General features: G+C 45.4%; 3 protein-coding genes across 3 annotated transcripts; all 3 read left to right on the top strand.

The window, feature by feature from the left end:
• Positions 1-674: 674 nt before the first annotated feature.
• LOC106552503 (C-type natriuretic peptide 1) lies at positions 675-996 on the top strand. The gene has a single exon (XM_014070797.2). The coding sequence runs from the start codon at positions 751-753 to the stop codon at positions 994-996; it is 246 nt and encodes an 81-aa protein (XP_013926272.2). The 5' UTR covers positions 675-750.
• A 9,731-nt stretch (positions 997-10,727) lies between these two features.
• On the top strand, positions 10,728-11,996 carry LOC148042554 (natriuretic peptides A-like). The gene is made up of 2 exons (XM_087702431.1): positions 10,728-10,847; positions 11,676-11,996. The coding sequence occupies exons 1-2, from the start codon at positions 10,728-10,730 to the stop codon at positions 11,994-11,996; spliced, it is 441 nt and encodes a 146-aa protein (XP_087558557.1).
• Positions 11,997-17,071: 5,075 nt separating this feature from the next.
• On the top strand, positions 17,072-22,957 carry LOC106552502 (natriuretic peptides A-like). The gene is made up of 3 exons (XM_087702121.1): positions 17,072-17,277; positions 19,335-19,599; positions 22,688-22,957. The coding sequence occupies exons 1-3, from the start codon at positions 17,158-17,160 to the stop codon at positions 22,702-22,704; spliced, it is 402 nt and encodes a 133-aa protein (XP_087558247.1). The 5' UTR covers positions 17,072-17,157; the 3' UTR covers positions 22,705-22,957.
• Positions 22,958-27,081: the final 4,124 nt, after the last annotated feature.

Genomic DNA, 27,081 nt, shown 5'->3' with positions numbered 1-27,081 from the left:
CCTCCTCCTCTTCTTCTTCTTTTCTTCCTTCATCATCATCATCTTCTTCTTCTTCATTTCTTTCTTCATCTTCTCTTTCTCTTCATCTTCTTACTCCTCCTCCTCTCCTTTTTCCCCTCTTCTTCTTGCTCTTCTTCTCCTTATCCACCTCCATCTTCTCCTCCTCCTTCCTTTTTCTTTCTTTCTCTTCTTCTCCTTCTCCTTCACTTCCTCCTGCTTCTCTCCAACTCCTCCTTCATCTTCACTTCTTCATCTTTTTACTCCTTTCTTTCTTTTCTTATTTCTCTTCTTCTCCTTCTTCATCTTCTCCTTCTCTTTCTCCTCCTCCTTCCTCTTTTCTCTTTCTCCTCCTCCTCCACCTCCTCTTCCTCCTCTCCATCTCCTCCTTCATCTTCTTCATCTTCTTACTACTACTTTTCTTTCTTTTCCTCTTCTTCTTGTTCTCCTTGTCCTGCTCCTCTTCTTCCTCCTTCCTCTTTTCCTTCCCCTTCCTCTCTCCTCCTTCCTCTTCCTCTTTTCCTCCTCCTCTTCTTCTTCCTCCTCCTCCTCTTCTTCTTTTCTCTTTCTCCACTGCCTCCTTCATCCTCTTCTTCCTCTTCCTCTTCCTCCTCCTCTTCTTCTCCACCTCCTCCATCTTCTCTTCTTCTTCCTCCTTCCTCTTTTCCTCCACCTCACCTCCTCCTTCCTCTTCCTCCTCCCCCCTGCTTGCAGAGCTTATCCTCATTGTTTGAGGAAGACCTGGAGCCCCCTATGGGCGCAGAGGAGATGGACCAGGGCCGGGAGGAGTCCCTGATGGCTGGAGCCCTGGACCAGCCAGACGTGGTCTTCCCGTGGGCTAGAAGCCTGGAGGAGCATCCGGTCGATTTCCAGCAGCTTTTGAGAGAGTTGCTCAGCTCTGCCAGGAGGCACCAGTCTAGGAGCAAAAAGGGGTCGTCACGAGGCTGCTTCGGGGCCAAGCTGGACCGTATCGGAGCCTTCAGCGGGATGGGATGCTGAGCTCCAAGCGAGCAGGTGAGTCCCTGGCTGGAAATGTCATTTGAGTCCAAAAAAAAAAAAGTTACATGTTGGCAACTAATTAAGATGGGCAGAAAGCCCCCCCCCCCCCCCCCAGCCCATCCAGCCTCAGACCAGGCAGCCTGGCTGTCACTCAGAGTCAGGAATCCGTTCCAGTGATCTGGCTTAAAGTGTTCCGTTCACTTCAGACCATGAGGACTAGATACTTACTTTCTTCATAGGGTTCCAAGTGGGGCCAAGATCTTGAACTTTCAACTAGGTGGGGAAGCTGTCAGATTCGGGTTAATGTCAGGGTTCCAAATAGCATCCAAAAGTAAATCAGAGTCCAAGGCAAAGTATTGCTCAAAGTTCCAATTTATTAAGAGAGACATGTTGGCACAACTGGGAAACTCCGAATCTGAAAGCTTCCTGGTTTTCCCCACCCAGATGAAAGTTCAACATCCTGCCCTCCACACCCACAAGTCCATCACATGGTCCAATCTCCCACTGCCATGCTGGCAGCTTCCACCCATCCAGTTCCGGTCAGGTGCAGAGGTGCAGAGACAAAGGATGACCTTGGCTTTCTAGAAAGAATGTTGTTATGGCTACATTGCATCTCACTCCTACAATTCCCCCTCCCATTTTCCCACAATAGAAAATAGAAAGTGTGGCAGGCCAAAGATCCAAAAGAAAAGATGGCTGCAGGACAGACAGAGCATCCTTATCTCCTGCCACCAGATCAGAAGTGGGGGCCTTTCCGGCAAGGTGGACTGTTTCTGGAGCAATTCTGCCAGCTGCCCGGATCACTGAACATTGCTGATGCAGAGACTCTCACCAACAGAAGGAGGTTCCCCACTGTCTCTCTGTCTGAGTCCCTGCTCTGGATGTATTACCGTATTTTTCGGAGTATAAGACGCACCTTTTTCCCTGAAAAAAGAGGCTGAAAATCTGGGTGCGTCTTATACACTGAATACAGAATTTTGGCCTCCCGAAACCTCACCCCCTTCATCAAAATGGCCGTGCATAGCCTTTAGGAGGTTTCCAGAATGCTCCTGGGAGCTGGGGAGGGCAAAAATGAGTGAAAAATGGGCTGTTTTTTGCTCAGTTTTGCCCCCCCCATCCCCCAGAAAGCATTCTATAGGCCTCCTAAAGACTATGCATGCCCTTTTCTGACATAAAATGAGCCTGTTTCTGTGAAAAACAGGCCATTTTTGGGAGGTCTGCAGACTGCAAAAACTTTTTTAAAAAAATCTGCCTCTTCAAAATCTTGGTGCATCTTATACTCCGAAAAATACGGTACTTTCTTCCAATTGAGAGACTGCCAGTTCTCCAAAGAGGCTCTTGGTGGTCTCCTTGATTTTGATTTGATTTTGATTTTATTGAGATTTGTAGGCCGCCCTTTTCCCTGAGGGGACTCAGGGCGGCTCACATAAAATCGGGGAAGGGGAAATACAGACAATAACAAAGACACATATAATAAAAACAGTAACCAACATGCATTCATCATTCGGGAGGGGCAACTATCTTCATCCCCAGGCCTGACGGGCTAGCCAGTTCTTCAAGGCTGTGCGGAAGGCCTGGACGGTGGTGAGGGTACGAATCTCCACGGGGAGTTCGTTCCAAAGGGTCGGGGCGACTACTGAGAAGGCCCTCCTCCTTGTAGTTGCCAGCCGACACTGGCTGGCCGATGGGATACGGAGGAGGCCCAATCTGTGTGATCTTATTGGTCGCAGGGAGGTAATTGGCAGAAGGCGGTCTCTCAAGTATCCAGATCCACTACCATGTAGGGCTTTATGGGTGATTAACAGCACCTTGAAGCGCATCCGGAAATCGACAGGTTTCCTTGTGAGAACAGGGTCAGCTTTACCTGGATTGTCCTCCTCAATCTGAGCCACAAACCCAACACAACCCCTATCATCTTCTTTCAATGATTCTGAAATCCCTTGCAGGTGGAGTCAGGGCAACTGAATGGAACTGAATGTTTACTGGCCAGATGCCTTTCCTGTTGCCAATGGAGAGTTTTGTTCAGCAGATATATTCCCAATGTACCCAAAGAGAGAAATATCTGCCTCTACCCAGGATAGAACTCAGGGTCTCCTGATTGTGAGGCGGGAGCTCCATCTCTAGGCCACCACACCACTCCAACACTACCCCTATCCAAGCAAGAATTTTAAATATACACCGCTCTCGACTTACAACAGTTCGTTTAGTGACCGTTGGAAGTTACAACAGCACGGACAAAAGACGACCATTTTTCACGCTACAATTACAACCCCCTTTTCATACTTACAACCCCATGACCAAAATTCAGATGCTTGGCAACCGACTCGTACTTATGATGGTTGCAGTGTCCGGGGGGGGGGGGCACACAATCCTTTTTGGCGACCTTCCAACAAGCAAAGTCAATGGGGACGAAAATGGGGGCAAAGCCCGCTTTAACAAGTGTTTTGCTTAGCGATGTAAATGTCGGGCTCGGTTGCGGTCGTAACGCGAGGACTACTTGTTTTGTTTTGTTTCCCCTGCACAGGCTTTCCAGCCGAGACCCACACCAGCGGCATCTTCCCAAGACCCTCATCATCATCACCGCAGCAGCATCAAGTCATCCCCTCTGCAAACGTGTCTCTCCCAACCCCACCCCGAGAGCACCTGATCCAGAAGGATTCATTCACACATGCACGTTGAGTCTTTGGGAAGCTGGTTCAGAGGGGCTGAGCATCTGTCCTACGGGTTGTTTGCGCAGAGGGATCCCCTGGCACTCCAGTAGAACCTCCATGTACAGGAAATGCCAAGTGTATTTTTTTTTTGTCCTCCCCGGAAGCATCCCTTAGGGGGGAAAAAACAGCTCGGTTTTTTGAAATGGAAACAAGGTGTGTCTGTGTGTGTTTCTGTGACAGAGACGAAACTCTTCTGAAGGGTCTAACTTCGGGCCAACCAGGAAAGAGGATCGACCTCGTGAAAACGTAATTGTGCGAAATGAATCCAGGGGAACAAGCCACGCTAATTTGTACGTGATTGCATATACATCCTAACAACGTCATACTTGTGATGGTCATATACTGTATGTTAGATTTTGCAATTTGTTCAATTACAGTTCCCAGAATCTCTTTGGGCTTCTCCATTTCAACCAAAACAATCAGTGGTATTTTATTATTATAATACTTTATTCATTAAACATGAAACTCAGTCAACTGAACGTTATTATTATGTGGTTAATCTTTGGTGAGATTCATAGCCTTTGGGGCTGGTTGGTAGCTCAACAGCTCGAGTCCTAAACAAGGACCTAGGAACTGTTCAGGTAACATCGGAGGTTATAAGTTGTTCTTACGTTATATGTTATTATTTTTATTTATTATTTATCTCACAGTCAGCCAGATGTTCAGTCTGGCTTTGGCATTTTTGTCTGCCTATCGAGTCCTTACCAAGGACCTGGGATAGGCAAATCTGGGTGTTTGATGGTGTTACAGATTATCGTCGCAGGATGGAAGCAGTTCCTAGTAAAGCCGCCTTCTGCAATTGACTGATGGCAAATGTGTCAATGCCTATGGGGGTTCCAGTGGTGCTCCAGTGGTTTTGGGACTGCAACCAAGGCGCCTAGGATGATTGGTACTACCCTGGCTTGCCTTTGCAGTGTGAAGCACTACCTTGGTGTGGTTGTGGGGCTTGTGCGCTCTGAGGAAGATGAGGGCTATGCCAGAGGTTCAACCATACTGGACGGGACTCATGAGAAGGATCAGACAAAGAATGTCTCTGCCATAAAAAAATATGCTGAAATGTAAACTTCAAAAAGCCTCCTTTTAGCCTCCAGTCCCCGAATCCTCTTGGTTGCTCTTCTGCACTCTTTCTAGAGTCTCCACATCTTTTTTACATCATGGCGACCAAAACTGGATGCAGTATTCCAAGTGTGGCCTTACTAAGGCATTATAAAGTTGTATTAACACTTCACACAATCTTAGTTCTATCCCTCTGTTGATGCAGTCTAGGACTTCCCTTGGAAGACAGGACAGCTTCAATACTGCCTCCCTTCTGAGCAGGCTGCACTACAAACTCCATCACCCACAGCCATGCACAGAAGCTAAAAACAAGATGGCACCACTTATGGTGCCCCCCCGGAGAACCAGTCCGGGGGCGTGGCAGGCCTGGTTCGCTGCCAGTTCCAGGGACGCAGGCCGTCAAACCACTACTGGTTTGGCCGAACCGATCAGAACTGGTAGCAACCCACCACTGATGCTTCAGAACAAGAGGTCACGTTTAGGGGATTAAAAATGGGGTGGGCAAAATCCTGTGATACAGAAAGGGAGAAACTCCTGGACCGGGGAACACAATTCTGGCAGAAACAATGACAGATGCAGAAATGTGAGGAAGTGACTTTGTCTCTTCCAACCGGAGAAAGATTTTCTATGGAGGGATTCAAGAGAGGGAGGAATGAAGGCTGCGCAAGAAGAGAGGTGTTCCTTCATTGAGTCCTCAGACTCTCTCGCTTCCTTAAACCTAAACAATTTGAAGGGGTGAAGTGTAGCAGAGCAGCTACTAAGCTCCCATCCATCAACTGCAGTTCAAAAAAAGAAAAAAAGAGAGAGAATTATGCCAAGACTGTGATTGTGAATCTTTAAGAGACCGAGTGCCCAAACTGCAACCCAAAACCCACTTATTTATCACAAAGTGCCAACAGGGCAATTTAACCCGAATAATGAGGTTTTACTACCTGAAATAATGATAAACAAGGCAGAGTTCAGCTAACACAGATCTGCGACTAAAAAGCTGTTTGATTATTTTAATCTAATTTCCATGTATTTTGGTGTGCTGAAAACAAATAAAATATTGAAAAAACTCCTAGACGTCATGATTTGCCACAACAGGCAAAATTGTCTTCAAAGTTATCATTAAAAAAAAAAAATTGGTATTTTTTTTATATTATGGGTTTTTAACCAAATTTAAAGTCCAAATTACCATTAATTAATTCACATAAGTGCATTTAAGATATAAAATGCCAAAAAAAACCAAAATTAAATCTGAGAATATATGTTATTTATAGTAAAATAGAACAATAAATGGAAATGAAATGTTACATTGAATTAATTTGGAGGGGGCAAACAATGATATTGTTTATCTATAAAGAAGAAATTAAACTTAAGATGGAAAATAGGGAAAGAAAATAAGATGGCTGGAATTGAAAATGAAAACGTGATGTAAAAGGAACTATGCACATGAGAAGACGTTAAGGGGGAAAAAACATGGGCAACACCTTGTTTCTAAAAGAAGTTAAAATATGTAAACAAAATAATTTAAAAAAAAAAACTGATTGTCAGAGCTACGGATTCAACCGAATCAATCCAAACCGGCTGAATCCCACCTCTGCTTAAATGAATCTTTTGCCATTGCAACTTCTGGTTTAAATGCAAGCGCTTCCACTCAGGTTTCTACCTCTCCAAATTTATTTTCCCACTCTCTCGCTTCTTCCAGACCTTCAAAGTATCCTGTAGTGCACCACACCTGGCCTAAATTCACCCGGAGGGAAATGAAAACCTTTTGCAGAAAACTCTCAATTAAAACAAAAAAAGCAGGGCCAGCCACGGAGATGTATTTTCCCCTGCTCATAAAAGGCACTCTCTCCTAATTAAAATAATTGTGCCTGGCTAGCTCCCCGTTTATTCCATTAGCATATAAATAATGAGCGTGCCCTTTGAAGCTTGACCAGGCTGGAGATGACAAGAGAATGGAGCCTCCATTAAAACAGGTAGAGGGAAGGGGGGAAGGGGGGGGGCAGAAGGGCAACAGGAAGCCAGAGAGAACAGCTGGATTCATAGAAACCTTCAAATCCTCCCCCCTTCCCATTTTGAATTCATGAGAATCGCTGCAGGGCTCAATCATTCCACCAAGTTCATGCAGAACATTAAAATTTCAGATGCCAGGGCAGGCAGAGGGAAGATTGAAGCATGAGGAAAGGCCTCTGAGCAGCGACAGAGAGCCTCCCAAGGCTCCCTTTTTGTGCCAAGAGGCACCTTTCACCTTTATTTATTGTTTTCATTTGATTTCTGCTGTCCCCTCCCTCCCTCCCTCCCTCCCTCTCTCTCTCTGCATAGATGGATGGATGGATGGATGGATGGATGGATGGATGGATCAGATGGATAGTTAGATATAGATGATAGATGATAGATAGATAGATAGATAGATAGATAGATAGATAGATAGATAGATAGATAGATAGATAGATAGATAGATAAATAGATAGATCAGATGGATGGATGGATGGATGGATGGATGGATGGATGGATGGATGGATGGATCAGATGGATAGATATAGATGATAGATAGATAGATAGATAGATAGATAGATAGATAGATAGATAGATAGATAGATAGATAGATCGGATGGATGGATGGATGGATCAGATGGATAGATATAGATGATAGATAGATAGATGATAGATAGATAGATAGATAGATAGATAGATAGATAGATAGATAGATAAATAGATAGATCGGATGGATGGATGGATGGATGGATCAGATGGATAGATATAGATGATAGATAGATGGATAGATAGGTAGGTAGGTAGGTAGGTAGGTGGGTGGATGGATGGATGGATGGATGGATCAGATGGATAGTTAGATATAAATGATAAATAGATAGATAGATAGATAGATAGATAGATAGATAGATAGATAGATAGATAGATAGATAGATGGATGGATGGATGAATGGATCAGATGGATAGATAGATATAGATGATAGATGGATGGATGGATGGATGGATAGATTGATCAGGGATAGCTAGATATAGATGAAAGATAGATAGATAGATAGATAGATAGATAGATAGATAGATAGATAGAGACAGACAGACAGACAGACAGACAGACAGACATGGATGGATGGAAAACAATAAATAAATAAAGGCAAAAGTTGCCTCTTGGCACTGAAAGGATTTATGCAGGTGCCTTGGGAGGCTCTTTGTGGATGCTCAAGAGGCCTTTCTTCATGCTTCAAGCTTCCCTCAGCCTGCCGGGGCACCTGAAACTTAAATCTATATATATATACTGTATTTTTCAGAGTATAAGATGCACCAAGATTTTGAAGAGGCAAATTAAAAAGTTTTTGCACTGTGCAGACCTGCCAAAACGGGCCCTTTTTTGTCAAAACAATTCCATGCATAGGCTTTAGGAGGCTTGTAGAATGCTCCTAGGGGATGGTGGGGGGCAAAAATGAGCAAAAAACAGCCCATTTTTCGCTCATTTTTGCCCTCCCCAGCCTCCAAGAGCAACTCGATTGCAGAAAATACGACTTCAGCAACAGAGTGGTCGACGCCTGGAATGCTCTACCCGGCTCTGTTGTTGCATCCTCAAACCCTCACAACTTTAACCTTAAACTGTCTACTGTGGACCTCACCCCGTTCCTAAGAGGTCTGTAAGGGGGGGGGGGCATGCTAAGCGCATCAGCATGCCTACCGTCCCTGCCCTACTGTCCCCATTGATTTGTACTCATTTCTTATGTATGTACTTAGACTTGCTTATACTTATATGTTTATCTGTTATATTCATACTTATACTTGTTTTCTCATACATGCTTGACAAACCAATAAAATAAAAAATAAAATAAATAAATCAAATCCAAATGGACATTCAATAGGTGATGCTCTCTCCTTCTCAACAAGAGTTCCGTAAAGGGGGCGCGCATAAGCGCACCAGCGTGCCCACCATCTCTGTCCTACTGTCCCCATTTATTCGTACCCATTTACTGTGTTCATACTCTGTTTCCCCGAAAATAAGACCTCTCCCCAGATAATAAGCCCAATTGGGCTTTTGAGTGCATGGGCTAAAATAAGCTCTCCCCCAAAGATATTGCAACACAGCAGCACCCATGAAGTGACCACGCTCACCGCCTCCTGCACCTCAAAAATAATTAAGACCTCCCCAAAAATAAGGCCAAGCGCTTTGGGTCAAAAGAAAATAAGACCCTGTCTTATTTTCAGGGAAACACATGCAGAGGTGGGTTCCCACCACTTCGGACCAGTTCGGCTCAGTAGGTAGTAACTCAGCTGGCCACGCCCCTGAACCGGTTCTAGGCACCGCCATCTTGTTTTTTTTACTTCTGCGCATGCACAAAAGCTATTTTTTTATTACTGCGCATACACCGTATTTATACAATGCAATAACAGAGTTGGAAGGGACCTTGGAGGTCTTCTAGTCCAACCCCTTGCCTAGGCAGGAAGCCCTATACCGTTTCAGACAAATGGCTATCCAACATCAAAGACTTCCAGTGTTGGGGCATTCACAACTTCTGTCAAAGATTCTTTTATTACATTTTCATTTTCCTTTATACAATCACTTAAATACTGTGCAGTTAAAAAAAAAGAAGCAATAAACAACTCATAACACTTCTATCCTACATACACCCTTCCTTCTACCCCTCCAACTTTCATTTCTCCCTTCCAACAATCCCCTCTTCTACTTCCCCTCCCCCTCAGCCATTCCTTTCTCCCCTTCCCACCATCTCACCCTCCTTACATTCCCTTCTCACTCACTCCTAATTCCCCCCTCTTCTTTCCCTCTACACCTCGCTTCGGTGTATTTCTAGTATTCATTGGTCTATTTGTTTTGTACTAAAACAAAAGAAAAATAAAAGGAAAAGAAAGAAGAAAAGAAAAAAAGAAAAAAAAAGCAACAGTATCCAAGTGCATTCATTGTTCTGAAAATTGAGTCTATACTTCCACCCTCCCCCCCACCCACCCCCTGAACCCCCCTCCCTGACCCCCTTCCGACTTCCCAGGTCCCATTCCCGGCATCGTTCTTTATCAAGCAAAGTCTGGAGTATATTGAAACCAAATAGATTAGAAGTTACAAAATAATAAAAAATAATAAAAAATAAAGAACAAAAAAGAAAAGAATAATAAAAAGAAAAAAAAAAGGGGGGGGGAAGACTTCCAGTGTTGGGGCATTCACAACTTCTGGAGGCAAGCTGTTCCACTGATTGTTATAACTGTCAGGAAATTTCTCCTTAGTTCTAAGTTGTTTCTCTCCTTGATTAGTTTCCACCCATTGCTTCCTGCTCTACCCTCAGGTGCCTTGGAGAATAGCTTGATTCCCTCTTCTATGGGGCAACCCCTGAGATATTGAAACACTGCTATCATGTCTCCCCTAGTCCTTCTTTTCATCAAACTAAACCATTCCTGCAACTGTTCTTCATATGTTTTAGCCTCCAGTCCCTTAATCCTCTTTGTTTTTTCTTCTCTGCACTCTTTCTAGAGTCTCCACATCTGTTCTACATCGTGGTGAAAAGATGTGGAGACTCTAGAAAGAGTGCAGAGAAGAGCAACGAATGTTATGTTTATACCTCTACCTGTTATCTTTGACATGTTTGACAAACTAAATAAAATAAAATAAAAATATGTCTATGTGTGTTTCTTTGATGCTTGGTAAGGCAGAGGAAGCTGGCATCCCCGAGATGCGAGATTTAATGGCAGCCCTGCGCTCGGCAGCTCAACAACATAACCGTAATTGCTTTCCTGGATGAGGGGAGGAGAGGGGGGGGGGGATGAAATCCAAAGGCAGCTTTGCCTAAACTCTCCACCGCTAGCTGGGCTAGTTAGAACCAGTTTCCTTATCAAGATTGGTGGCCTTTGTCACCGGAGTTCAGCCGGCTTGAGGCAGAGAGAAAGTCCCTTGCGAGGGCCTTATAAAAAGAAGGGCTTACCCTGTCACAAACATCACCCAGGCCTTGAGACACAGCACAGAAGATGGCTTGCCTACTCCTGACTTATTCCTTCGTTTTGATCGTGGGGTTCCTCCTGGCCGGGCCAGGCTGGGCTCATCCAGTGACGTGGAGTCCCTCTGGCCAAGATTTGCAAGCTCTACAGGTAAGGAGGCAGGGGGGAGGAGGAGGAGGTATCTCCTAAGAGGACTTCTCTCGGCCGAGGAAGAGCATGCAGTTGAGGGCGTGGGGCATCTTCCGAGAGAGATGGGTGGTTAAGAAACAGGAAATGTAAATAAGGGCGTGAATGGGATGGAGGCTTTTGCTGAGCAAAGGTCTCCCGCTCGGTGAAAGTCCAGGGGCATCAAACGAGATCTCCCAATCTTGAGGCAGGGCACCTACCAACCCGTGAATGTAGATGCTCTGAGAGTAAGGCAGCCTTCTACTACTCTCTGCTTGACAAACCCAGAACCATGAGGACTAGAATCTCATTCAATTATTATAATTCGGAAAGAGCTTAAGCAACAAATGAGAGAGAGGGAGGGAGAGAGAGAGATGGAGAAATGGAAAGAGAGAGGGAGAGAAAGAGAGAAGGAGGGAGAGAAAGGGAGAGAGAGAGAGGGAGGGAGAGGGAGAGAAAGGAAGAGAAAGAGAGAGGGAGAGAGATAAAGAGAAAGGGAGGGGGAGAGAATGAGAGAGGGAGGGAGAGAAAGAGAGAAAGAAAAAGTGGGAGGGAGGGAGAGGAAGAGAGAGAGGGAGGGAGTTAGAGAAAGAGAGAGAGGGAGTGAGAAAAAGAGGGAGGGAGAGAAAGAGAGAGGGAGAAAAGGAGAAAGGGAGGGAGGGAGAGAAAGAGAGAGGGAGGAAGAGAGAGGGAGGGACAGAGAGAGAGGAGGGAAGAGAGAGAGGGAGGAAGAGAGAGAGGGAGGAAGGAAGGGAGGGAGACAGAGATTTCAATTTTAAGTATGTCCACATTTTCCCCTTCTACCATTCTTAGCACCTCCTTGATCGACTGCGAGAAAAGATCCGGCAGGAGGAAGATCTGGAACATCCGGACTATGATGCTGGCGGCGCAAACGAAGATGTCGATTATCCTGACTTGGAAGACGCCGAGATTATTCCTTCCCACCTGCCCAAACTCCAAGATCCCTCCCTCTCTCAGGCACAATGGAGAAAATTCCTGGTCGCATCGAGGAGGTACTTCTCCGGATGCTTCGGAATCAGGCTCGACCGGATCGGGACCCAGACGGGACTCGGCTGCCAGCCCTACAAACCCCGTAGGTCCCTTTTAAGAGCTTCATCATACAGGGCGGTTTAAGCATCCCACACAAGGGGACACTCTGGATTTTGGGTCCCATTAAAAAGTCATGCAAAAGTAGCTCTCTGAAACCAACCACACCAGGGGAATCAAGTTTCCAGCACCTCCATTGGTGTATAATATCTACCACAAGTAGGGTGCCCCCCCTTCTGTTTCCTGTGACTCCCCCCAATAACTAGCTGATAACTCGGCATTGCCCGGGTATTTATTTATAGGGGGAAAATGTCACGACCAAATGTAATTTCTAATGTTGGGTTTTCCCCCTTACCAGAGGGAGCCCCCTTATGGAATAATGCGAAGCTGTTACTGTGGCAACGCCACTGCGCTACACAGTAGAAGCCATTTTATGGCAGTACAGTAGAAGCCATTTTAAGCCACAACAGGCTGTATCTTAACGGAAACAGATCCTGAGGAGTTTCCAGAGAGTAAGCCATCTGTGCACCAAGTTTGGTTGAAATTTCAGAGTCCAGATTTATGCTGGAACGAACACACACACACGATAGATAGCTGGATAGCTAGATAAATAAATAGATAAATAGACTGATAGACAGAAGATAGATATAGAAGTAGATAGAAGATAGATAGATAGATAGATAGATAGATAGATAGATAGATAGATAGATAGATAGATAGATAGGAGGATAGATAGAAGATAAATGGATGGATAGATGGATAGAAAGAAAAAGATAGATATAAAAGAAGATAGAAGATAGAGATGGATAGATAGATAAGATAGATAGAAGATAGATAGATAGATAGATAGATAGATAGATAGATAGATAGATAGATAGATAGATAGATATTTTTCCAAATCCTAACAGAATCTAGGAGGTTTCTAGAATCCAGAAAGCGACAAGTAAGAATTCGCCTTCCAAAGGTCACTTTCCATTTGGTGGAAAAAGAACGAAGTCATTGTAGGGGAAACTTAACATGGATGTGACAAATTCTGCACGAGGTTCTTGCCAGGGTAGACTAGATGTCCTTCAAGGACTCAGCTCTGTTAAATTCTGATTCTGCTTTCCGAGGTGGGAGGGTTACTGTCTCACTCAGCTATATTCCTTTCCATGTTAAGCGTGTCACACAAAGGCTCTTCTGCCTGAAAGCATTTTGCATCTCATAGCTGTTCTTTTTTCTATATTCTGGGATGGTTTTTGATATTTGTGGATCTAAAAACTGTGAATCCTTACTGCCTTCAGGAAAGATGGAGCCCCTTCACTCATTCCTTTTTTTAATTTTCTGTTTCAGGTCCCTGGAGGAGACGAAGAAGCTGAGATTCACCTTCTTCCTCCAGAAGTAAACAAATGAGAAAGTCCTTGCTATGAACTGTTCAACATCTGGAAAAATGTCATCTTTCCATCTCCTGCGAACAGATGCACTCCGTTTTCCACGCTCTCTAAATATTGTAGAGAACCCTTTAACGTTCAATGTTAATTCTTCTATTCAATATTCAGTCTTTCAATATTCAAGCACTGTAGCCCCTCCAGTCATGGAGACCTTTTTTTACCACAATCACGGGGATCAAATCTGATTGTCATGGGCATCAATAAAGGTTTTGTAGAAATGGAGACTTGGTTCTTTGTCTAAAGGAGGTGTTATGGCCCGCCAGCAGATCTGGTAGCAGATTCAGACAGTGAGGAGGTTGGCGGGGGGAAGATGGGCCAGTCCTGGAGTCTGGGGAAGGCTCTGATGAGGGCTCTGTGTCAGAGGCAGAGATGGCAGTTATCAGCTATCTTTGGAGTCAGAGATCAGTGGGACAGAAGAACAGCTGGAGCCTGTTCCCAGTGTGTGCATGCACAGCCAGACGAAGGGAACAGCTATGGAACAAAGGTTGACTTGGGAATAAGGCCACAGGTGGACGGTGAATGGCCCCTCACATAGGGGATAAAGAGGAGCGAAAGGGGAGGGGAGTTTGCAGGAGACAATTACTTCAATTCATTAAAGATCTGTTCCTGACTTCTTGCCAAATAATTGCTGTTAAAGCGTGGCGTTTGGAAGATATCGGCCTGGCAGCTCTCCAAGCCTGATCAAGCTCTGCAGTTGTGAAATCTCATGAAAGATTGTTGGCCGGGACTTTGCTGGAGAGGGATTCCCTTTAAACTAAATAAAAGGGGTTTTAGTGGGACAAGGGGTTGGCTTTGTGCTTTTGGGAAGCTTAGGTCAGAACAGGAGGGGAGTCCTGAAAAGCAACTATAAAAAGGGAAGTGTGCAGAACTAGGTGTGGTCCATTCCGAGTGCGAGGAAGGACCGACTCAAATTTCTCACACTACGTCGCGCACCTCTACAAGTTTGGGTGATGCTTGCTAGGCTCAAGAGCGAATTGCAAGACCGTGTGAGTTAGATCAATGGTTTTAGCACCTTGGAGAGCACCCAGCAACTCAGACACACAGACTCCTTCCGTTTCCCTCTCTGTCCAGCTTCAACCGGATTTGCCCCCCCTCCCCCTTGACCTCCAAGGCCCCCTGGCCTTTTCTCCCTCAAGGTCATAACTGACCTCAACCCAGGATGGCCGTTGGTACAAATAAATGAGCCGCCACAAGGTTTTCCTTGCTTTTCCCCCCCACCTCCTTGTTTAGTGCCTCCGACACCGATATTTAGCGGTTGACTGGTTTTGCATGCGGAAGGGCCCTTTCCACATGCAGCGGCTTACGCTAGCAGAGAATTAATCACAGCACTATTTGCGTCTTCCATTGAGTGCTAAATAGCAATGGCAATCACATTTAGGCTTATATACCGCTTCACAGTGCTTTTACAGCCCCCTCTAAGCAGTTTACAGAGTCAGCATATTGCCCCCAACTACCTGCGTCTTCCATTTGTCTGGGCAAGTTTCCCAATTGCTGTTATTGATTGTAAAACCGAAGCTCTGGGCAGCCATCAACGCCCATCACATTGCAAGGATTTCTGTCCTGGCTGGATTGATTCCACTGAGCTGGGATTATTTCCTCATTGTGAATTCCTTGGAATTCAGTTCAGGCAAAGAGCTACAGGGACCAAATTCTTACACTTGAGTTCAGCCGAGAAAGTAAGATGCCATGCGATGACTGAGTATGTACAAATTGATTTACTAGAAGAAGAAGAAAATCCTCTTCCAGCCTCCCCCCCCCCCAATACCTTGTAGATGTTTCAGGCATTTTATACACAGTTCACAAACATTATATCAAGATAGATTAGATTAGAATATTGGAATGAAGAACAGAATAGAATTGAATAGAATAGAACAGACATGATAAAGAGCGAATTGATTAAGAGCCGAGGTGGCGCAGTGGTTAGGGTGCAGTACTGCAGGCCACTTCAGCTGACTGTTATCTGCAGTTCAGCGGTTCAAATCTCACCGGCTCAAGGTTGACTCAGCCTTCCATCTTTCCGAGGTGGGTGAAATGAGGACCCAGACTGTGGGGGCGATACGCTGACTCTGTAAACTGCTTAGAGAGGGCTGAAAGCCCTATGAAGCGGTATATAAGTCTAACTGCTATTGCTATGATAGCATCTTCCAATATTTGAGGGCCTGCCACAGAGAGGAGGGAGTCAAGCTATTTTCCAAAGCACCCGAAGGCCAGAGAAGGAATAATAATGGATGGAAATTGATGAAGGAGAGATTCAACCTGGAAATAAGGAGAAATTGTCTGACAGTGAGAACCATCAACCCACGGAACAGAAGTTGTGGGAGCTTCATCCCTGGAAGCTTTCAAGAAGAGACTGGACTGCCGTCTGTCAGAAATGGTGTAGGGTCTCCTGCTTTGATGAGGGGTTGGACTAGATGACCTACAAGGTCCCTTCCAATTCTGTTATTTTGTTCTGACTACTTGAATTTCAACTGGCTGGATAGATAATGACCTACCCGTTGCAGACCCCCTCCTGGCATTTTTAATAAGAATAGAATAACAAGAGTTGTAAGGGACCTTGGAGGTCTTCTAGTCCAACCCCCTACTCAGGCAGGAAACCCTACATTATATCATTTCAGGCAAATGGTGGTCCAATCTCTTCTTCAAAACCTCCAGTCTTGGAGAAGTCATAATTTCTGGAGGCAAGTTGTTCCGCTGGTTAATTGTGCCAACTGTCAGGAAATTTCTCCTTAGTTCTAGTTTGCTTCTCTCCTTGATTAGTTTAAGATAAGATCCTCCATCTTCAGAAGCACTCTACCTGCAAAGAGGAGCGGTTTCCCCCAAGCATTGGGAAGCAGCTGGATTCCTAGGCTGCATCTGCACGCGCACAACAACCTAACCTTGCCATGTAGTTTTTAAGGGGTTCCACAGATCACACAATTGGGTTGATTCTGATTTCGGCATGCCACATAGTTTGCGTTCCATAATTCGTTTTGCAGTAACGAATCGCCTTAAAAGCCTGACAACTCTAGAAGGCAGTGCTCATCTCCGTTTCAAAGCCGAAGAGCCAGCGCTGTCCGAAGATGTCTCCGTGGTCATGTGGCCGGCATGACTCAACGCCGAACCTTCCCACCAAAGGTGGTTCCTGTTTTTCTACTTGCATTTTTTACGGGCTTTCGGACTGCTAGGTTGTCAGAAGCTGGGACAAAGAACGGGAGCTCACTCTGTTACGTGGTGCTAGGGATTCGAACTACTGCGCTGCCGGCCGTTCTGATCGACAAGCTCAGGCGTCTTAGCCCCTGAGCCACCACGTCCCTCGAATAGGCCATATATGGTAGTGATAAACGGCGTTGGGACACTAAAATGCCTGCCTTCTTTAGTGCCTTTTCTATACAAGGAAGTTTTCTTCGGGAGGCCTTTTCTCCCATTTGGGAAAAACGAAACACCATCGTCCCACAAAGGCCATGGACCTGAAATGGGGGGTGGGGGTGGAGGAAATGTGAAGAATGCCCAGCCGAGGATGGTTTGTAATCTCCACTTGTTGGTATCAACCCGGACATCCCAGCAACATGAAATCATTGACTTGTGACTCGCATGCCTCTCAAAACAGCCGCTTCCCCCGTGACACCTAATAAAGGGAATCTTCTCTTTTGGGAAAACACGGCATGCCAGCCCTGGCTCTGGAATGCGCTCCAGATAACCCAGGAAAGCAGAGCTGGCTTTTCGAAGGGTATATAAGAACTCGCGGGAGGGAAAAAGGCCAACAGAAAACCGAGGCTCCTTGGAAGAGAGAGAAGGTTAAGAAGCCCGCTCTGAAAACAGCCGACTCTCGATCGCCAAGCATGGATGCTAAGGGTTCATTCCTCATCATGGTCTCCTTGCTGTTTTTTCTCGGCTTCCAGCATCCGGCGGCTCACCCCATCCATAACCTCAGCCCGGCTGAAGAGCTAGCAAACATGGAGGTAAGAGAAACACGCTTCTTGGGGTTCCATCTGGACTTGGGGAATTATCCAGCAGGCCTTGGAAGTCATTTCGGCAGGAATTTTCTTTTGTCTGATATGGCGTAGGTATCTCCTGCTTGGGCAAGAAGACCTCCAAGGTCCCTACCAACTCTTCCTGTTATTCTGCCTCGCAGTAGCTGCAGGTCTCTTAGAGGTGAGAATCCTTTGAGGGGCTATGACGCCTAGGGGAATCCAGGTTCAGGAGCAGTCTACCCTAGAGGAGAGCAGTCGATTTAATACCCAGATTGGCCGACTCCGTCGGAAGCAGGGAGTTGATGTGGGAAGGAGGTGTTCACCTTCGGCGGAAAAAGCTGGGGTGTTGAGCCAGAGATAAAGAGTTTGGACAAGCATTCTATCTGAAATGGAATAAGGACTCCTGCTAGAACAGGAGGGGTTGGGCTAGAAGACCTCCAAGGTCCCTTCTGACTCTGTTACTCTAAAGAAAGGACTGGCGTTGCTCTCAAGGGCTCCAGGAAGCAGGACTAGCACCAGTGGTGGGTTTCAAAAAATTTTGGAACCTCTTCTGTAGGTGTGGCCTGCTTTCCGGGTCCACTGGTGGAACCTCTTCTAACCGGTTCAGTAGATTTGACGAACCGGTTCTACCGAACTGGTGCAAACTGGTAGGAACCCACCTCTGACTAGCACCAATGTTAAAGGTGTTGTAAAACATGGGGAGAAACTCCTGAAAAACACACGTTCTCCCCTTCCTTTACTTTAAGGCAGAGTGGGAGCATCGACAGTTAAGGATCCCAAACAGAGGAAAAGAGGGGGGGGGGTTCTTATAAACAGGGGGAACAACATTGGGGACAGTCAAATATGCCCCAAGAAGTGCCAGCTTCAGGTCTATTTTTCTCTAGTTTGCTTCAAAATGGCAAATTCCTGACTCTGCAGGGCAGTTTTAACTACCAGAATCAGAATAGAAAACAGCTGGAAGGGACCTTGGAGGCCTTCTAGTCCAACCCCCTGCTCAAGCAGGAGATGCTATACCATTTCAGACAAGTGGCTGTCCACTCTCTTCTTAAAAACCTCCAGTGATGGAGAGCCCAAAACTCCTGAAGGCAAACTGTTCCACTAGTTAATGGTCCCCACTGTTAGGAACTTTCTCCTTAATTCCAGGTTGCTTCTCTCCTTGATTAGTTTCCACCCATTGTTTCTTTTTTTGCCTTCTGGTGCTTTGGAAAATTGGTTGACCGCCTCCTCTTTGTGGCAGTCCCCCAAATACTGGAACACTGCTATCATGTCCCCCCCAGTCCTTCTTTTCTCTAGAATGGCCATACCCAGTTCTTGCAACCGTTCTTGTGTTAGGTCCTTAATCATCTTAATTGGTCTTCTCTGCACTTTTTTTTCCAAAGTCTCAACATCTTTTTTGTAATATGGTGACCAAAATTAGACATGGCATTCCAGATATGGCCTTACTGAGGCTTTATAAAGCGGCCTGAACAGCCATCTCTTGCTAAACTGAAATCACGTTTAGCAGGATAGAAAAACGTGGATGCTAGTATCGAGTGAGAATTCAATTTAAGGCGCCATTAGTTACCTTATCTAATAACTTATCTAGTCTTATCTACGGGACGTGGCGGCTCAGTGGCTAAGACATGCTGAGCTTGTCGATCAGAAAGGTCAGCAGTTTGGCGGGTCGAATCCCTGGCGCCGCGTAACGGAGTGAGCTCCCGTGACTTGTCCCAGCTTCTGTCAACCTAGCAGTTCGAAAGCACGTAAAAAATGCAAGTAGAAAAATAGGGACCACTAATTTTGGTGGGAAGGGAACAGCGTTCCCTGCACCTTTGGCGTTGAGTCATGCCGGCCACATGACCACAGAGACGTCTTCGGACAGCGCTGGCTCTTCGGCTTTGGAACAGAGATTAGCACCGCCTCCTAAAGTCGGGAACGACTAGCACATGTGTGCGAGGGGAACCTTTACCTTAATGTTCTACAAAGACAATGGGTTCTTTTTCTTTGCAATAGACATAGCTGCCATATTCTGTGACTGACACAAACCTTCTCGGTTTCCATTCAAGGTTCTCCTGGAGAGGTTGGAGGAGAAAGTGGCCTTGATGGAGGACTTACAGGGCAACCCCGAAGACTCTGACACCCAGGGGGAGCGCCAGGCCGAAGAGGACCTGAACGATCAGCCCTTAGCCGATGATTTCCCCGTCTACTCCGACCGAACGGCTCTGCTGAAACACATGAGGGGGATTCAGGCAGCCAAAAGCATGAGGGAATCGAGCTGCTTCGGACGACGGTTGGACCGGATCGGATCCGTCAGTGGGATGGGATGCAAAGGTGAGTCCGATCCTATTTTCTTGATCCACGATTTAAGCTTATTCAAAGGAATCCCCCCCCCTCATTTACGAGAAAAGAAAATACAGTTCCCTTCCCGGATTATAATAAAAAAGCTCACGTCCTCCAAAATGAGTCAAGTTAATATTATTTTAAGCTGCCCAGAATTATCATCTGGCAAAGAATGGGCGGCTAATAAATTTTACAAATAAATAAATGTGAGTTTTGACCCATTTTATGACCACATTTGGTCATAAAATTGCCATATTTGCCACACTTGCCACATCTGTTTAGTGAATCATTGCAGTTGTCAAGTTAGTGATGGGGTTGTTACTAACAATGGATGAAAACTAACCAAGGAGAGAAGCAACCTGGAATTTAGGAGAAGCTTCCTAACAGTGAGGAGAATTAACCAGCGGAACAGCTTGCCACCAGAAGTTGTGTGTGTGGGGGGGTGTTCATCACTGGAGATTTTTAAGAAGAGCCTGGACAGTCACTTGTCTGAAATGATATATCACCTCCTGCTTGAGCAGGGAGGCTGGACTAGAAGACCTTCAAGGTCCCTTCTGGCTCTATTCTGAATTTGCTTTAAAAAAATAAAGAATTATCTACAACCGCAGTATTTCAACACCCACGTTGGAGATAAAGTAGAAAAGTGAGCTTCCGTTTTACGTTCAGGATCTCACCACTACTCAGAAGTTGACCCTCACACCCAAATGCAAATATTAGCTCTTTAAAGAGAAAGGGACACTCAAAAAACAAACAAACCAGGGTTATTTCAAGGGAATAAGCAGTTACGGAAATAGCTGTCAAAGTTCAAAATTAGTCCTGATCAGATTCAAAAGCTTTTCTTTTCTTTGCAAACTTTCACCTTTTGTCACAAGGACCTCCTGTGTTAAAAGCCACTTTTAAAACGATCCTCTTTCACGCCTCATTATTTCTACAAGGAAGTCTGTCTTTAATTTAGAAATGTAAAAAGGTTTTACACTTAGGCAGGAAAAAACCAAAGGTGCAAAGTACAGATTAGGGGAGACCTGGAGACCTGGCTCAAAACCGGCAACTGTGAGAGGGACCTTGGAGTCCTAGTGGACGATCCCTTAAACATGAGCCAGATGTGTGCGGCAGCAGCCAAGAAAACTAATGGAATCCTTGTTTGTATAAACAGAGGTATAGAATCAAGACCATGTGAAGTATTAGTACCACTTTATAAAGCCTTAGTAAGGCCGCATCTGGAATACTGCAACCAGTTTTATTCACCCTGTTACAAAAAAGATGTTGAGACTTTGGAAAAAAGTGCAAAAGAAGAACAATTAAGACGATTAAAGGCCTGGAGACTAAAACATATGAAGAACGCTTGCAGGAATTGGATATGGCTATTCTAGAGAAAAGAAGGACTATGGGTGAAATGAGAGCAGTATTCCAGTATTTGGGGGATTGCCACAAAGAGGAGGCGGTCAATGTATTTTCCAAAGCACATGAGGGCAGGACAGGAAACAATGGGTGGAAACTAACCAAGGAGAGAAGCAACCTGGAATTAAGGAGAAACTTCCTAACAGTGAGGACAATTAACCAGTGGGACGGAAGTTGCCACCAGACATTGTGGGTGCTCCATCACTGGAGGTTTTTAAGAAGGGATGGACAGCCCCTTGTCTGAAATGGTATAGTATCTCCTGTTTGAGCAGGGGGTTGGACTAGAAGACCTCCAGGGTCCCTTTCGGCTCTATTCTGGTTATGTCCCAAAGGTGCTTTTTCAAAAGAAAACGGCACTCTTTTCTTTTTTTTTCTTCTTGAAAACATTTCACTTCTTACCCCAAAAACTTCTTGTGATGTGATCCCCTGTTGCCACCATCTGACAAGCAAAGTCAATGGGCAAGTCTGATTCACTTAGCAACCGGGTTACTAATTCAACTACTGAGGATTCCCTTAACAATTGTGGCAAGAAATGTCATAAAATGGGGCAAGGTTTCACTTAGCAACAGAATAGAATAGAATAACAAGAGTTGGAAGGGACCTTGGAAATCTTCTAGTCCAACCCCCGGCTCAAGCAGGAGACCTTATATCATTTCAGGCAGGTAGCTGGCTAGTCTTTTCTTGAAAACCTCCAGTGATGGAGCACCCATGATTTCTGGTGGCAGGCTGTTCCACTGGTGAATTATCCTCACTGTTAGGAAGTTTGTCCTTAATTCCAGGTTGATTCTCTCTTTGATTATTTTCCATCCATTGTTTCTTGTCCTGCTCTCTGGTGCTTTGGAAAAGAGGTTGACCCCCTCTTCTTTGGGGCAGCCCCTCAAACACAGGAATACTGCTATCATGTCCCCACTAGTCCTTCTTTTCTCTAGACTAGCCAAACCCAAATCCTGCAGCCGCTCTTCGTATGTTTTAGTCTCCAGGCCTTTGGTCCTCTTAGTTGCTCTTCCCTGCCCTTTTTCCCAAAGTCACAATATCTTTTTTGTAATGTGGTACCATTAGCCTAGCCCAACCTTAAACACTCAAAGAGCCACAAAGGTCCTCACCAGAATCCCCCCATTCAATTCTGGAGCCAACCGGAAGTCCAGTTCCCCCATCATAGAGTCTCTCCTAGTGTGGCATCCTTTTTCTTCTGCCAACTGGAACTCCAGTTCCCCCACCACAAAGTTTCCTCCTAGAGCAGCATCCTTTTTCTTCTGCTGATTGGCACTCCAATTCCCCCACCATAGAGTCTCCTCCTAGCACGGCATCTTTTTTCTTCTGCCGAATGGAACTCCAGTTCCCCCCCACCATAGAGTCTCCTAGTGCGGCATCCTTTTTCTTCTGCCGACTGGAACTCCAGTCCCCCCACCATAGAGTTTCCTCCTAGTGTGGCGTCCTTTTTCCTCTATCTGTCCTAACCCAAAGCCCTATCAAACGTGGAGCCAAACAGCAACAGGGAGCCGCAGCAGAGGGATGAAAGAGCCACATGCGGCTCCAGAGCCATGGTTTGCTGACCCCTGTCCTATCCCTAGCAAATGCTCCCTCTTCCTGGGACCACAAATACCCTCTTGACATGGTGTCATTCCCAAGCGTGGCTTTTTCCTCTCTTAACCAACTTTGTTTTTTGTTTCTTTGCTTTCAGGATCCAGAAGACACTAAAAGCCGCTCCTTCACGTGGGGTGTGAATTTCCGAAGATTTTTTCCAGCCTGTGGGCGCTAGGAGAGAGAGAGACAGAGAGAGAGCGAGAGAGCGCTCCCCCTATTTATTTATTTATTAACTTATTTATTACCTGCCTTTGTTTGCTTCCCCCCCCTTTTCCCTTTTCAAAAAAAAAAAAGAACAAAATTGTTTTCTTATTTTCAGCACAGAGAAACTTAGTCTGAAACGATCATTAAAACTACGATTATTTTACTCTGTTTTGTGGTGTGGGATTGCCTTGCGCGCTTTCGACTCTCCTGCTCGCTTTGCGTTTTAAAGACGTTTGTCTTATCTCTTTTCAAAACAAGACATTTGCACAGTCCAACTGCCTCAATCCACCTTCCCGAGGTCTCTGTGGGTAGTCCTTGACTTACAACCAATCCTTCGGACGTGACTAAATTCATAATTTTAAATCCCGCGGACCACTAATATGATCTGCCTAATGACCGGCTGGGTGGGTGTGACTAAGTGTTCATGTGACCGGGGGCGTGGCCAATTTGGTGTCACTCACGTCGAGAGGCGCCTCGCCGGCCTCTATTCACCACTCCTCACCTTCCCGCCTGGGCTCCTTAGGGCCCCAATAGGAAGCAGTTGCTGGAGCTAAGCAGCCACCAGGAGAAAGAGTTGGCAAAACGGCTCAGTTCAATTTGGATCTGGCCAAGAAGAAGGCTCAGCAGAAGCATCTCACTGAGGATTAGGAGGATAGGCTTTCTAAGCAGAGGGAAGACCTGCGGGAGGGCAAGGCCAGGGACTGGAGCCTGGAGGCTCAGTGGGTTGAGATGGTCAACCAGTTCCAGGCCATGATGCAGTCCCACTGGAACGAGGTCCTCCGGCTCTTTGCCACCAGCGGCTCTTCCCTCCAGCCTTTGCCCAAAGCCCCCCACCAGGAGGCTGAAGCAGACCCCAAGTTGGAATTTCTGCCCCACTCTGACCCATACAAAAAGACCCCGAAGGGGGAGACTCTCTGCAGCAACACAGCGTTCATTGCACGTATCCGTCCCAGGGGCCGTAGTTTGAGGATCCCTGATTTAGTGCAATATAAAAATGCAAATAATGGTTCTGCAGACCACCAAAATATTCTCGCGGACCACCAGTTGGTGACCGATGATTTATTGACCGTTCAAAGTTACAACGGCCATGAAGAAAAGGGACTTAGGGCCAGTTTCACATAAGCTTTGTATCAGCCCCATGGCCACGTGATCAAAATTCAAACACTTGGCGCCAAATGTTGGCAATGTAATCAAATACCGGGCACATATTATCACATGTGGTGGACGTGTCGAAAAGCAAAATAATTATGGACGAAAGTGCATTTGAGGTTAGGAAAAAAGGTTAAGGCAACATATAGATTACTGTATAAGCCAGAACTATTTTTATTAGGCATAGTACCAGAAAAATATGATAAATGGAATGTACCGTATTTTTCGGAGTATAAGATGGATCTTTTTCCCTCAAAAAAGAGGGTGAAAATCTGGGTGCGTCTTATACACAGAATACAGCATATTTGGCCTCCTGAAACCCTGCCCCCTTTGCAAAAATGGCTGTGCATAGCCTTTAGGAGGCTTCCAGAGTGCTCCTAGGGGCTGGGGAGGGCAAAAATGAGCGGAAAATGGGCACATTTTTGCTCGTTTCTGCCCCTTCAGTCCCCCAGGAGCACTCTACAAACCTCCTAAAGGCTATGCATGCCCTTTCTTTGACAAAAAACAGCCCCGTTTTCCCCCAAAAAATGGGTCATTTTTGGGAGGTCTGCAGAGTGCAAAACCTTTTTTTAAAAAAATTTGCCTCTTCCAAATCTTGGTGCGTCTTATACTCCGAAAAATAGAGTATATTTAATATTACATGTTTTTGACAGCCGCAAGATATTGTATTTTCACAATACCTGAAAAAATGAGGAAACACCTACCAAAGAAGATATAATTAAAAAAACAATATTAAGACTGTGCAGAAATGGGTAGACTAACACTGAGGATAAAAGGAAAAGAAGACACGGAATATTTTTGAACTTGGGATTTGGATAATAAAGGTAAAAACTAGGAACTGAAAAAGCAATATTACGTAAACAAATTGTGCCAGACAGTACACTATTCTTCAAGCACTAATTGTATGTAAAGAGAAAATATATAAAAAATGGGGGGGGGGGTAGATTCAGACCCTTGGCAACTGATTCATACTTATGACCGTTGCTGTGTCCTGGGGTCATGTGATCCTCTTTTGCAACCTATTGCCAAGGAAACTCAAGGGGACACCAGATTCACTTAACAATCGGGTTACCCACTTATCAACCGCAGGGATTCACTTAACAACTCCGGCAAGGAAGGTTGTAAGCAGGGGTAGGTTGCTGCCGGCATTGTTGCTGGTTCGCTGCACATGTGCTTTGCTGCCTGGGCCGCTGCACACACATAGTTAATTGTAAATTGTTTTGCGCATGCGTAGAACATGAAACAAAATTACTAAAAAAACAATGCCGGCAATGGCAACGGTGACTGGGAACTGGTTGGGGGGGGGGAGGGGAGGGGGCACAGCCAGACCAATGGTTATCCAACATCTTCTTAAAAACTTCCAGTGTTGGAATATTCATAACTTTAATCGATTGCTTTGTTTAAAGACAAAAACACAACTACTTTTGTTTCTCCTTGGGAAACCACTTCTGGACTTTGTGCTCAAGGTGGGGGGAAAAAAATGAAACTTTGATTTTGGATTTTAGGCGCGGCATTCTTGTATTACTTCAGACTCTCTCTGATGCCCCCCATCACCCAGAATTCTCCCCTTGTAGTTTGGGATCCATCCATCCGTCCTTTGCAGTGATAGGCCAAAGGATCAGGAAGGAGAGATAGTCCTCGACTTACAACAGTTTGTTTAATGACCGTTCAGACTTAGAACCGCACTGAAAAAAGTTACTTATGACTGTTTTTCACACTTACGACTGTTGCAGCATCCCGGGGGGGGGGGGGTTTCACGTGATCAAAATTCAGACACTTGGCAACCGACTCATACTTATGACAAGTTGCAGTGTCTGGGAGTCACGTGACCCCCTTTTGCGGCCTTCTGACTAGCCAAGTGAAGGGGAAAGCCCGATTCACTTAACAACCATATGACTGACTGAACCACTGCGGCGATTCTTGCAACTGTGGCAAGAAAGGCTGTAAAATGAGGCCAGACTTACTTTTTAAAATGTCTCGCTTAACAACATAAACCTTGGGCTCAGTTGTGGCCATAAATAGAGGACTACCTGTATTTTAGACTTCGGAAGCAGAGGAAAATGGATAGAGAGATGGTGGGGAATTAGATGCCTTAAATCCTTGATGGGGGAGATTAAGAGGAACAAATCCTTTGGGCCTATCACTGCAAAGGATGGATAAATGGATCGCAAATTACAAGGGGAGAAATCTGGGTTAAGGGGGGGAGTATCCTTGCCCCCAGCATCAGAGAGAGTCTGAAGTGATACAAGAATGCTGCGCCTAAAACCCAAAATCAAAGTTTCATTTTTTTCTCCACCTCGAGCACAAAGTCCAGAAGTGGTTTCCCAAATAGAAACAAAAGTAGTTGTGTTTTTGTCTTTAATCAAAGCAATCGATTAAAGTTATGAATGTTCCAATACTGGACGTTTTTAAGAAAATGTTGGCTAACCATTTGTCTGAAGTGGGGGAGGGTTTCCTGCCTAAGCAGGGGGTTGGACTAGAAGACCTCCAAGGTCCCTTCCAACTCTGTTATTCTATCCTATCCTATCCTTTCCTATTCTATTCAGGGGTGGGTTCTTGCCAGTTCTAACCTCTTCTATAGAAGAGGTTCCACAAATCTACAGTGCCGTTTAGAACCGGTTCCAGCTCCCTCCCCCCGCCCGTCTGCACATCATCAAGATGAAGAGCGAGAGGAGGAATTCTGGGAGTTGAAGTCCACAAGTCTTAAAGCTGTCACGTTTGAACACCCCTAGTGGTTTTTTCCCTAAAGGATTAGGGGTGCCAAGGGTCTTGTAACTTGACAGCTTTAAGACTTGCGTGCTTCAAATGCCAGAGTTTCTGAGCCAACATTTTGGTTGCTAAGCAAGAGCGTTGTTAAGTGAGTTTCACCACATTTTACTAGTTGGCCATGCCCACCCAGTCACATGGCTGGCAAGCCACTCCCACAAAGCAGGCCACACCTACAGAAGAGGTTCTAAAAAAATTTGAAACCCACCACTGATTCTTTTCTTATTCTATTCTATTCTATTCTATTCTATTCTATTCTATTCTATTCTATTCTATTGAATATCAGTTGAATAGAACCATCTCTGCTAACTCCCATCAACTCCTGCATCCATTCGTCCATTGTGGGAATCAAAGTGTAGGATGATTGTTTTA

Source organism: Thamnophis sirtalis, unplaced genomic scaffold (assembly GCF_051295495.1).
Source record: "Thamnophis sirtalis isolate CommonGarterSnake01/CBP01778 unplaced genomic scaffold, rThaSir2_p1.2 scaffold_15, whole genome shotgun sequence".
Lineage (NCBI taxonomy): Eukaryota > Metazoa > Chordata > Lepidosauria > Squamata > Natricidae > Thamnophis > Thamnophis sirtalis.
Note: the sequence above shows the minus strand (reverse complement) of the source record. Positions and strands in the feature narration are given on the sequence as shown.

Bases quoted from the DNA above. Each gene is read 5' to 3' on its own strand.
- LOC106552502 (XM_087702121.1), top strand. From the start codon at position 17,158: ATGGATGCTAAGGGTTCATTCCTCATCATGGTCTCCTTGCTGTTTTTT. The intron at 17,278-19,334 runs GTAAGAGAAACA...TTTCCATTCAAG, and splicing joins AAGAGCTAGCAAACATGGAG to GTTCTCCTGGAGAGGTTGGA.
- LOC106552503 (XM_014070797.2), top strand. From the start codon at position 751: ATGGGCGCAGAGGAGATGGACCAGGGCCGGGAGGAGTCCCTGATGGCT.
- LOC148042554 (XM_087702431.1), top strand. From the start codon at position 10,728: ATGGCTTGCCTACTCCTGACTTATTCCTTCGTTTTGATCGTGGGGTTC. The intron at 10,848-11,675 runs GTAAGGAGGCAG...TACCATTCTTAG, and splicing joins AAGATTTGCAAGCTCTACAG to CACCTCCTTGATCGACTGCG.